Source organism: Lynx rufus, unplaced genomic scaffold (assembly GCF_022079265.1).
Source record: "Lynx rufus isolate CCGP_SWC_20201006 ecotype Redwood Valley unplaced genomic scaffold, mLynRuf1.p SCAF_21, whole genome shotgun sequence".
Taxonomy (NCBI): Eukaryota; Metazoa; Chordata; class Mammalia; order Carnivora; family Felidae; genus Lynx; species Lynx rufus.
In genome coordinates, this window is record NW_025814836.1 from 11,509,864 (window position 1) to 11,522,581 (window position 12,718).

Sequence of the window (12,718 nt, forward strand, 5' to 3'; positions counted from 1 at the left end):
CCTTTTGAATCTCTACAGCCTTTCCCTGTTTGAGCCTAATCTTTGGTTTTCTTTTCACCTACAACTTAATTATCCCCCAAGTAGTTGTTCCTTAAATTTTAGTTCTGAGCACCTGTTTGCACGTGGCTTCCTCCATTCACAGCAGATGATTGTCCTTGTGGTTCTCTGAGGGTCACGAGGCCAAGTGTGGCCCGAGGCCCTGAGCAGGATGATTTACAACACACACCCACCCTCTGCTCTACAGTGTGGCTCCCCAGGTCCCCTGGATCGTAAACTGCCTCACTTCTGTAATACACAAGCCAGCATGAGGGAGAAAAGCTTCATCGGATAGGTGGCTCGAGACACGGCAGTGTATTTCTTATCAGATTCATGCAGACATCTGAAAAGTATGAAACGCTCATTCCCTGCGTCCCCGATTTCAGGCACAGAATAAACGTTTGGAAACACGTAGTCCCCGTCCCGGCTTTGCCCGCAAGCTGTCTGCCGTCCTCAGGCAGCTGCTTCGGGCCTCCGCACCTCAGTGTCCTCGTGTGTAAAATAAGACGGTTGGACAAGAAGGTTTCTGAAAGTCCCTTTTCCAGATCTCAAATTCACTTTTAGATGTGTCAGATTTAAACTTGTTCTTTCTAACTCAGGTCAAGGATAAAAATATGTATGCTTGTCCTGCAGATTCATTATACTCTATTTGGCATCTTCTCCCCAAGTTAAGATTTGCTCATTTACTTTGCTAAATGTGGGTGTTTGTGTATACATGCCTTCAGTAGCTCGAAGCAGATTAAAGATTTCCGCTCTCTGAAACGCCTGAAAGAATGGCAGTGTGGCACCATGAACTGATCAAATGTCAGCCCTCTCTTCCAATATGTATAATCAGATTCCTTTTATTGATTCTATCCTTCATGTTAACTATGAATGACCACTTCTTTTTTCTTAAAAATTTTAATGTGTATTTTTGAGGGAGAGAGAGAGACAGGGTGCAAGCAGGGGAGGGGCAGAGAGAGAGAGGGAGACACAGAATCCAAAGCAGGCTCCAGGCTCTGAGCTGTCAGCACACAGCCCGATGTGGGGCTCAAACTCACGAACCGTGAGATCATGACCTGAACTGAAGTCAGACGCTTCACTGGCTGAACCACCCAGGCGCCCATAAATGACCACTTCCAGTAAACGCATATACCTAATACTCCACAGCTTAAGTATTATGAGCATCAACTTAACAGTTCACCTGCAGATTTCCTAGCATACCATGCACATCTAAAGCCCCAGAAAGCTTAAAAGGCAACGGTGGGTCCTGAGACAGAAAAGCTTGTCTAAAGGAGACTTCCATGTAAAAAGAAAGTGCTGGTTTGGGCTTACCCTTGGGGACATCGTGTCACTTCCCCCAGGAAACTCCGTGATAAGTATTTTAAACCACCAGAGACTGTCTTGATAGTCTCTTCAGAATGTAAACATACGTCATGTGTAGGGAACTAACCCACAAGTGCTTTGGAGGGTTGTTACACTGCTTCTAGAAGGCAGCTTTCAGCAGAAACCAGCACATCACTGGGCAAAGCCAACATCCACTGAGCACAGACCCTGGCCAGGCACTGGCAGGCACTTTCCATGTGTGGTCCCAGCTCATGCTTCCGGCAGTGACCCCACCCAGGCATGCTCTTCCCCTGGCACCCAGGCTTTGAGCCGGGAAGGTGGCGCTTTGGGACCTGTCAGAGTAATGTGGCTTTGCAGTGTTGTAACAGATGCTCTGTAGTCAGGGAAACTGAGGTAAACTCTATCGCACAGCACAAGCAAGAGGTGGTTAGTATCTAAACTGTGGTGGGCTGATTTGCTCTGTATTTTTTTTTTTTAGGATGGAGAGATTTGGGCACATGTTTTATATAAGCTTTTTTCTAAATGGATTTTTTATTATTCTGAGGTATTTATCTTTAATTCCAAAGCCCTCCTCTACAAAGAGGAAATGCTTATCATGTTACGTGTCCCTGTTTTACATTGATCCCCCTCCAGAATATGCTTCATCTGGACTTAAATTAATTGGCGAGTGCCTGTTTTCCTTGGTGCCCACAGAAAACAACAACCCAAGGAGTGCCACGTTGTGAAGTGAAAACGTTAGCCCTGATACTTTTGTACTTTAGATGAAAGTTAAAGAGAAAGAAAAAGATCAGATACTTGATAACGATGCTCACATGGGAAATAAAGCATACAGTGTCCATTTGGGAAACACATTTACTTATTTCCACATAACCTTTGTAATATTCTCTCGCTCCTTTCACCTGCACTTTGATTATAGACAGAAAAGGAACATATAAACTAATAAAAACTTGAGTAATCAAGAAATCTTAATATCTGAAATTGTTAGTTTCACTTTAAATAATTTTTGCCCTACCCAAAATAGAAAATGCTGGTCCCAAGTTGTGCTAATTAGCGTTTCTCTCTGCAACTCTGTGTGATGTGGTCAGCGGGCAAGCGCATGACTTTACCACGAAGCAGATGCTATGGTCTCCATAATAATATGTTCCTTCTGAGCAAGTCCTGTTTCTTAGCAGACTGACCTGTGGTGCTCAGATTGAACAAAGATGGATTTGCACACCCTGGAAGAATTAGGGTGGGGGACACTCCTAAATTCTCACGTGAAATTTTTTTTTTTTATCTCCAACAGAATAATCCAGTCCTAGCACCTCCAAGCCTAAGCAAGATGATCCAGATGGCTGGAGAGATTGCAGACGGCATGGCATACCTCAACGCCAATAAGTTTGTCCACAGGGACCTTGCTGCCCGGAACTGCATGGTGGCTGAAGATTTCACGGTCAAAATCGGAGGTGTGTTCTTAGCTTCCCAGGTCTGAGCAGGAGCTAAACTCACACACATTTCAGAGACCGAGCTGGCATTCACCCACCTGTGAAGATGTTTTCCAGTGCATCCCATGAGTACAGAGTCTTGTACTTGGGAATAACTTGGTTGTCTCCAATTGATAGTCAATCAGAAACCTGACTGGGCTGGCTCAAATCCCTATAGCACACGTGGGCACAGCAGAACAGGCAGTGGACAAGGATGAGCTGAGGCCATGGTCTCTGAGGTGGCCCCTCCTGGCATTTGGGGCATTTTTTGGCAGAAGAGTTGTAAGTGTTGGTTACAGAAATAATTGAGGCAATGTCCTCAGGTGATTTTGACTTGGGAGTAAAAGTTGCCATATAAACTACCAACATTTCCTCCAATGTTTCTGGCTTGAAAGGAGTTTTGCCCTCTCAGCGGTCCATGGAGTTTTCTAAGATGTGAGGCCCCCAACGGTGAAGCCCCTGCATAGAGCAGTAACAGTGACAGGGAGGTGCAATCACTCAGGTGAGGGAAGATCACTGCTTATTGGGGTTCACACCCAAGTTGGTCAACCTCTAAGCTCTCGACCTGTGTATTATAACGCTTAGCTGATCAACCTGCTGGTTAGACCCCTTGTTGCCACCACCCACTGAAACACCAAAAAAAGGGGGGTTGGGTTGCATTTCTGGTGCTGGTTAGAAATTCATTTTAGCCTTTAGGTTTGGGTTTTGCTTTGATCTCTTAATCCTGATAAAAACACTTATAACCTCAGGGCTACTCGGGAAAGCTACCTACTTTTACCAGAACCCTTACCTTCCCATTATGAGATGACGATGGCTCAGAAAAACATCAAGTATTTATTCTGAGAAACTGCAGAGGACACTTTACATCCAAAATCCATTTAAAATTAACCTCCTTGATGTAGCTGACTTTGCTAACACATAGAAACAGACACAGAGAGTTAGACAAAATGAGGGGACAGAGGACTATGTGCCAATTGAAAAACTAGCACAAAATCACAGCAAAAGAGCTGAACCAACCAGAGGTAGGCAATATGCCTGATAGAGAAATCAAAGTAATGGTCGTAAAGATACTCACGGGACTTGAGAAAAGAGTAGAGGATCTCACCGAGACCTTCAACAAAGAGACAGAAAATATACCAAAGAACCAATCAGACAGAGATGAAGAACTTAGTAACCAAAATTAAAGATACACTAGAGGGAATCAATAGGAGAGGAAGCAGAAGAACTGATCCCTGAACTGGAAGAGGGAGTAATGGAAAGCAACCAAACAGAACAGGAAAAAGATAAAAGAATTATAAAAGAAGGATAGGTTAAGGGAACTCAGCAACACCATCAAGCATAATAGCATTCACATTATAGAGATCCCAGAAGGAGAAGAGAGAGAAAATTTATTTGAGGAAATAATAGCTGGAAACTTCCCTAATCTGTAGAAGGAAATAGACTCAGGAAGCAGTGAGAGCCCCCAATAAAATCAACCGAGGAGGTCCACACCAAGAGACATAAGAATTAAAATGGCAAAAGGTAGTGATAAAGTTTTAAAAGCAGCAAGAGAAAAGAAAACAATTACATACAAGGGAAACCCCATAAGACTATAAGCTGATTTTTCAGCAGAAACTTTATAGGCAAGAAGGGAGTGGAATGATATATTCAAAGTACTGAAAAAAAAATAAAGTAAAATAAATTTAACCTTTTTCTAGCTCTTGAACTATCTGTTATGGAAATGCTCATCTTTCTTTAGCAGTATATTTTTTCTTTAGCTATGATTTTGAATGAAATATTTCGGTCCTTTAGTTGTGAATGAGGAATATCCCCTCTAGAATAGTTATCAAATTAGGGGTTAGTGTCTTTATTTTTCATTTGGAGGAAACAGAGATGATGAATGGAGCCATATCATAGAGCAGACATCCCTGAGTCATCAGAACTACTCATTCATGAGCTACCAGTATGTCCCTGGATTTGGCCCTTTGAGGCATCCACACGCCTGGTGCCCCTTGAATCCCAAGAGGCTGGCAGGCTCCAGAGTTTCTAGGAAACAGCCTCTCTCGCCGCTGTCTGGGCTTTCTTTGTGCTCCCTGCTCCCTTCCCCTTCCCTTTTCGTTCCTTCCCTTTTTCCATGAAGACTCAGATTATTCCCATGGAGATGCCAGGCAGCCCTCCTTCCCCAGCGCTACAGAACCGGGAAGCCCTGAGCTTAAATCCTGGTTCTGCCGCTAGCAGATGAAACTTGGGACTAGTGCCTTAAGTTCTGAGCCTCAGTTTCTTTCCCTTGGAAATGGGGATGCTGATAGAACAGACCCATGAGATGGTGGGCAGGACTGAGCACGGGACAGCTCCAAGCACACACCTGGCACAGGACAGGTCCCAGTAGATGTCAGTTCCTGGGGCCATCAGCATCCTGCTTCCCGCACACGCAGGAGCTCAGCTCATGCTACCTGCTTTCCGGTTTCACATCACGGTGGGAGAGCTCTTGTCGGGCCACTTGCCATTTGAAGTCCAAATCAGCAAGGACCGTATTTGCCATTTAACCCAGTGGCACATTTACAGTGACATTTGTACTTGCAGTTTTTCTCAGTAACATTTGGAATTTTTCTTTTGTGCTGTGGAAGAAATAGCTTGTGTTCTTTTTCTGGGATTTCTTTTTTTTTTTCTCTCTCTCTCCTTTTTGTGCAAGTAAAGACAAGTCCTCTCCTCTGCATGTCACTGGATTAATTCTGAGATAGGGTTCCAGCACTTCGTTTTTATTCCTCACTTGGGTTTGAAAGATCTGTTTTTCCAATGCCCGGTGTCTCATGGAGTACAAACATGACAAGTAATTTCACCAGAGGCAGCTGTTGACCCCTCAGCTCAGTACAAGTAAATTGTGTTGGTTAACGTGCAAGGAACTTTATTCCCTGTGTTTGCTTTGTAGCCTAACCGCTTTGTGGCACAGTTAGAGACATGAATGAACATTTTAGAAAGGAGAGCAGCCCTTTCTCCTGGGGAAGGAAACGGAAGAGTCCCTGTAAGAAAAGGTTGGGTGATTGAGTGGAAAATCAAAATCTGACAAAGAAGCGATAATTTAGGATTATAAAGCAGGCCTGCCATCAAACATAATTATGTGACATCTTCTAGAGACATGGAAAATGGAACAAATTTTCAAAAACGAGTAGGAGCATTATGTTGAAAAACATTATTGGGTAATAGCTTCAGGGGCCTAGTAAATAGCATCTCCTAGCATCTTACTGTGTACTTTTCTTTCCCCGTGAATTGGTACTTTCAATATTTTCCCCCTTATTAAGCAGTAAAACTATTTTATTTCCTCTGGCAGTGGGCAGTGCTACCAAGTAAGTAAGAGTCAGAATGCTCTTATTTATTTCACCAGGTTCTAAAACCACATGTAAATGACCTTTGGTCTACACGTGAATATTTTCTTGATAAAGTGGGAGACTTGGTAATTTATAAACTGCTTCTCACTTTAAATGAATAAAGGAATTAACTTTCTTATTTATCTGTTTCTTTATTTGGAATGAAATTAATTTTTTTTATTTTTATTAATTTTTTGAATGTTTGTTTATTTTTGAGAGGGAAAGAGAGACAGAGACAGAGTGTGAGCGGGGGAGGGGCAGAGAGAGACGGAGACACAGAATCCGAAGCAGGCTCCAGGCTCTGAGCTGTCGGCACAGAGCCCGACCTGGGGCTTTGACCCACAAACCATGAGATCATGACCTGAGCTGAAGCCAGATGCGTCACCAACTGAGCCCCCCCAGGGGCCCCAACTTTTTTTTTTTTTCAAAGGACTCAAATTGTAAACCTATTTGAAGCAGACATTCATTAGTATTTACTTGTCACAGGATTAATCGATCAGTCATCCCTTATCGATTCTGCCTTATACAATTGTAAATGCTGATACCCAGCCTCCTGAGAGTGTGGCTCACCCGTGGGGGCCCCACAGCTGTGATGGGACATCTTTGCTTCCGCCCTGAGAGCTGCTCAAAGTGCGTCACTCTCATGCCTTCTCTCCACCTTACAGATTTCGGTATGACGAGAGATATCTACGAGACAGACTATTACCGGAAAGGAGGGAAGGGGCTGCTGCCTGTGCGCTGGATGTCACCCGAGTCCCTCAAGGATGGGGTCTTCACCACTCACTCTGACGTCTGGTATGAGAGTCTCCTTCTGTAATGCGAGCCCAGAGCCCTCCAGCTTCCACAGATCCCACTGGCTCTGTCTCGAGGGCTTTATGTTTCTACTGGTCTCTATTCATCGTTACCCCGTTTCCAGCTTTGGCCAAGCACTGTGTGGGCCATAGTCCTGCACGGTTGAAGGGCTCCTGTTGTCAGTGGGCTAGCTGAGGACAGCGGGCATTTGTGGGCTCTAAAGAATTTGTGAGACCCACATTTCTTGCAGTCCTTAAGTACTCAGTAAGTGGCGAGGAGCCCTTGAGAGACAGACCACCAGGGGCCGGGACGTGTCCGAAAACTTCACCTCTCCCCTGGCCACCTGCCCTCGTTCCATCTTTCCCAATAAATAGATAACGTGGTGTGTGTGCGGCTGCCTCACCTAATTACAACTCCGGATTGCAGACATTCCTTTGTTCACACCCAAAGCTTGTGAGTCTGGATGTGTTCTCTCATTGGTCCCATCTGCTGTCTGTCCTTTTTCAAAGGACTTCACCATTGTGGACCCAGGGATGAGGTAGAAAGCACAATGTCTCCCTTCACAATAATGTATCTTGGGGTAGAAAGCTTAGCTGAGGAGTACAGAGGACTCTCAGTAGTGCTGTTTCCTGTGATACCTCAGCAACACTGTGGAGAGGAGGCCAGGTTCTGAAATACAACTGAGGTCCTTGGCAGGCTGAGGCCCTGGCACATCTACCTCCTAGAACGTCAACTAGTTTCTTGGCTGTCCTCTCGGGAGGTCCCATTGCTGGTGTGTTACGGAAATGGGAGTTGTTTACTCAACTGTCTGGACGACCACATAGAGGAGCTATTTAAATAGTGACCGACATTTTTTTTTTTTTTAACCTCGTGAACCTTTCATAGTTCAAGGGCCTTGGATCTCACTACGAAGACAGGTGCAAATTGGAAATAGCATTTGAATATGACCCGGCAAAGCGTGATTGCTTCTCGAGTTCACATACGAGATCTGTTTTTGCAGTCAGCCTGTCCAAGATAGTTAGCTCTTTGCTGTCAAATCAAAGTGCTCACCACCATTTTTAGATGTAGAGATGATGGGGAGAGAAGGTCTGTTCATGCATCTGATTATTGTAGCCTCTATACCTCCCAAAGCTCTGAGGTCAGCTTGTAGTACAATAAAATAGAAAACCGTGCGAGCCAGGGACAGCAGAGGCAGGATGAGAAGATAAAACTAGAGTTATTAATATCTCACAGGCTAATTTTGCCCAAACCCTGGTTAGCAACGAATGCCACCAGCAGCAGCAACAGAGGGACATGCAGGGGGTTCGATGCCAGTTTTCTCCCACTCGACGGCATCGACATTAAGCATGAGTAATATGTGTATGTAAACAAGAGTGTCTATTTGATAATCATTCCGTTCAGTGTTCAGGCATTAACAGTGCTTTAAATTCTCTTTTTTTTTTTTTTTTTTTTTTTTTTTGTAACACAGCCTTTGAGGGTAACATGGGTAGGGTAGGCCAGGACTTGGTGAATATGGAAGGTTCCTCAGCTGCCTAGGATCTCAAGCCCTCCCTGTCAAAGGAATGGGAGTCACCTTAGATTGTATTCAATAGCACAAAACAGGTGTTCCCAAATAGTTGAAACTCTAGATAGAGATACAGAGAATTGTATTTGACTGTGTCAAAGAGACCTCAGCGTCTTTGGTTTGGGAGGCACTCCCAAGGTTGTGTCCAGCCCCCACATCCCACCCATGGCCTCTTTGACAGCTAGTGGTTAGGCTTCTGCTCAAATGTCTCCAGGACTACTTGTCCTCTCCCTCACAAGGACAAGCCACCCTAACTCTTAAGACGCCCTTGTTCTTTGCAGGTCTTTCTCATATGATGCTTAAGTCCGCCTCTTGGTGACACCCGTTGGCCCTCCTCTGTAGCACAGTCGCACGCTCTCGTCTGTTTTTGACGAGACGGGCCTTGGAGTCACAAGGAAGTGGTCTCTTTTCTCTAGTTTGAACACTTCCACATTTTCCCAGTGCCCTCTGAGATTTTATTCCCAGGCCCTCGGGCTCTGTGCTTCCTACTCCTGCAGCTCTGTCATAGCACCGTGTCCTTGCAGGATGATTCCTTTGGCTTAGAAGACACAAGTGTGCCCTCCAGGGATGGAGGGAACCAAGCAAAAAACTAGGCAGTTGGAGCCCACAAGTGTGTCCCCTCCCTGGGCGTCTGGATCACCCTCCAACAGTCTTCATTTCTTGACTTACTAAGAAGGTTTCCAAACTTCCACAAATACCTAGGCCCGCACCCACTTAAAATTATTTGCTTCTTTACTGGCTAATTCACGTCAGCGGGGAATGTGGAGATCTGTGTAGGTCTCAATTTGCTGGTGGGTGGGACACAGACATGATCCTGTCGTGGTGTGCTGAGGTGTGGTTCCTGAACGCTGGCCCCAGGTGGCAGTGGCACTGATGTGTGAGAGTCACATCAAGTTGTACCTTCTTCGGGGCAAACCCCCCAGTGCTCATGATTGGAAAAGACGTCACACATACTCTGGTTTCTCTTCAGATCGCATAAATCTTTCGCCTTTTAGAAAAGATGTCACGCAAAGACATTTGTCTAGTGTTTACAGATGAAACCTGTCCACAAAATTCATGACTCGGTACTATATGAAGGCATTGAAACCAGCGCCCATGCCGTTGTAAATCATCTGCTTTGAAAAGTACACAGGCTTTGCCTCTTAGTGTCCCTGTCTGGCCGTGTGGCCTTGGTCAAACCACGGGGCATCTCTGGGCTTTGGCTGCTCGGCCTGTGAGGTGCGGTCTGCTTTGGAGTGTCTGCACTCCCTACTAGGCCTGCAGTAGCTCGCTGAATGTTTACATGGCTCCTGCGGCAACTGGTGATGCCAGGGGGGCATCTTGGTGTGGGGTAGAGATGGTTCAGCCTTCACGCATTGGACTCGGCCGGTCACTTCCCACGAAGGGTGACCAGACTCCAGCATTGAGTGGCCCTCCCCGACAAGGGATACTGACATCACACAGGAGTCACTCCAGGCCAGCCCTGCTACCTGCTGTGTGACTTCATGCGTGTGACCATTTCCAGGACCTGGTGGGGCCCAGGAAATGCTCAGTGTGTGCAAGAACAGGGCGACTAGAGACCGACTCCCTGTCCTGGAAGGGTGAAGCCTTGTGGAGAAGAGGAAGTGATCCTGACAGATTGGAGTCACAAAAGCCTGGCCAGAAGAGACGGGGCCGTGGGGCACCCTGAAGTAGGAGTGTCACTTACAAGGCAGTGGGGATGCAGGTTCTAGACCGCGGGAATGCTGAGAGAGGCTATGGTGGCAGGACACGCTTGCGAAAGACGGTGGGACTTCCTTGAGGGAGTTAGGGTGGAGAGAGAGCAAGTAAGGCCTCAGATGTTGTGTCAGGGGCTTGGGCCTGATTGTTCAGGTTCTGCAAAGACGCATAAAGCTTCTGAAGGAAGAGCGACACGGGAGACTGTTTTAAGATGTTCGTGTTAGCTAGAGCATCAGGCCGCATCGTGAACGGTGCTAGCACCAGAAAGGAAGAGTGCTATAGGCCGAGGAGGACCGTCAGTGCCGTGGTGGACCCTGAGGAGGCCGAGGGAAGGACGGCCTTGGGTTGACTGCTCGAGTGAAGCAGGACACCAGCTACTTGAGGCCAGAAGAACAGGACCGAGAGGCAGAGCTTGGGCTGACACACGGGAAGTTTATGGATAGCCAAGTGACCGGGAGCTTGAAACAGAGCACCCGGAGCCGAAAGAGTCCGTGCGGGAGCCATTGGGTGAGAATGGGCTGCTTGAGAGGGGCTGGCCCCACCGGCAGAGTCTGTGGAGGAGAAGGGGCTCTGGGGGGGAACTGTGTTGTTCTCAGAGGATTCCTCAGGCCAGGCCTGCAATCAGTAAAAACAGCCACACTTGTCATTCCTTGCACTGTACCGCATTCCAGACATGAAGGTTGGAAGCTCCGAGGCACGCTGCCGATGTGACCAGGCCCACTCCAGTATGACATCCCAGCACCAGAGTTGTGGAGAAGCTGGCTGCCTTCAGCCCAAGCCTCTGAAGTGTGCCTTCAGCCACACTTAGGCCTCTGGGTCTTTGGCTTTTCTAGGTCTCTTGTGCAATATAAAGGCTATTTCTTGGTCACTGGAAATTAAAAAGGGCCTTGGGTGAGTCGGTCCTCTGCTAAGATTCTATTTATGTCTGATATCTGTTCTTAGTACAAAGTGGCACAGAAACCTTTTTTTTTTTTTTTAATGTTTATTTATTTATATTTAGAGGGAGAAAGAGCATGCTTGCGAGCAGGGGAGGGGCAGAGAGAGAATCCCAAGCAGGCTCCATGCTGCAGTGCAGAGCCGGACATGGGGCTCGAACCCAAGAACCGTGAGAGCATGATCTGAGCTGAAATCAAGAGTCGGATGCCTAACCGACTGAGCCACCCAGGCGCCCCTGTACAGAAAGCTTTTGCTCACAGAAAAGTAGCTATAGCTGAAGCAGTGAATAAAACATTGGCTCAGGCTCCGGGCCAGGATCCCGGGAGCTCTCGGTGGGAAGCGCCAGGCCCCAGAATTTTCAGTGTGGCTCTGCCACTAGCACCCCCTGGCCCTTCCGCAGTCCTGTCGGAAGCCCCTTGGGCTGCTTGCTGCCGACGAGCCTGCTTTATTCTGCTGAAATGAACTGAGTGTAAAGGCACACAGACCAAGGAAAATTCGTGCGAGGTGGCAGTGTTGGGAGGCCACCTTTATGTTGCAGGTTACAGCATCTCCCTTTAAACATTATCTGTCTGAACTTTCTGTGTGCGTGTCCACGTATTTTAATTTGTTTTCCAGCAGTTAGATCTTCTAAACCAGCAGGCAAAACTGCATGCATAGCGGAATGGCTCACTGCCCCCGCTGCTGAATTTACGCCTTGGCCCCTTTGCCCCTCAGCTAAACTCTTCTTAAGGACGCCTCCTTGCCCGCCAGCCCGCCGTCAGCCAGTGCTGTGCTCCTGGCTTCTCTCGCTGTGAGACTGAGCCCCGTCACATGTCACAAACCGGCAGCTCCCCAGCTCACTCCCACAGGGCTTCCCTCCCCACTGGCCCTACTGGACCTGTGAGATCCCCTTCCGAGCTTTCTAACCCTCCAGACCTGTGGAAGTCAGAACTGCGGTCAGAGACCCAGGCGTCAGTATGTTTTGAAAACTCACCAGGAGGGGTGCGGGGGTGGCTCAGTCCGTTGACTGGCTCAGGTCATGATCTCAGGGTCTGTGGGTTCGAGCCCCACATCAGGCTCTGTGCTGACAGCTCAGAGCCTGGAGCCTGCTTTGGATTCTGTCTGTCCCTCTCTCTCTGCCCCTCCCCTGCTCGTGCTCACTCGCTCGCTCTCTCTCAAAAATAAATAAACATTAAAAAAAAATTTAGGAGCACGTGGGTAGCTCAGTCGGTTAAGCATCTAACTTCGGCTCAGGTCATGATCTCACGGTTCGTGAGTTCGAGCCCTGCGTGGGGGTCAGCACAGAGCCTGGAGCTTGTTTCGGATTCTATGACTCCCTCTCTCCCTGCGCCTCCCCCACTTGCACTTTGTCTCTTTCTCTCGCTCTCAAAAATAAATAAACATTAAAAAAATGTTTCTAAACTTGCCAGGAGACTCACTCCACAGCCAGCATTGAGAGCTACTTGGGTACAAGTTTCCAAAATAGGGGAGCTTGTTGAATGGCTTGATTGTCCCAGGCTGTATTCGAGGTCACTAAACCACTGTCCCGGCAGGGCCTGGGGACCTGCCTTTAATTAGAG

At 47.2% G+C, this 12,718-nt stretch overlaps 1 protein-coding gene across 3 annotated transcripts in view; it reads left to right on the forward strand.

Moving 5' to 3' along the window:
• IGF1R (insulin like growth factor 1 receptor) overlaps positions 1 to 12,718 on the forward strand; it is a 304,390-nt gene that overhangs the window by 280,302 nt on the left and 11,370 nt on the right. For all 3 annotated transcript variants that reach the window (XM_047086603.1, XM_047086605.1, XM_047086604.1), the window contains 2 exons: positions 2,648 to 2,807; positions 6,835 to 6,964. In XM_047086603.1, the coding sequence (XP_046942559.1) occupies positions 2,648 to 2,807; positions 6,835 to 6,964 (290 nt within the window). The remainder of the gene's footprint in view (positions 1 to 2,647; positions 2,808 to 6,834; positions 6,965 to 12,718) is intronic.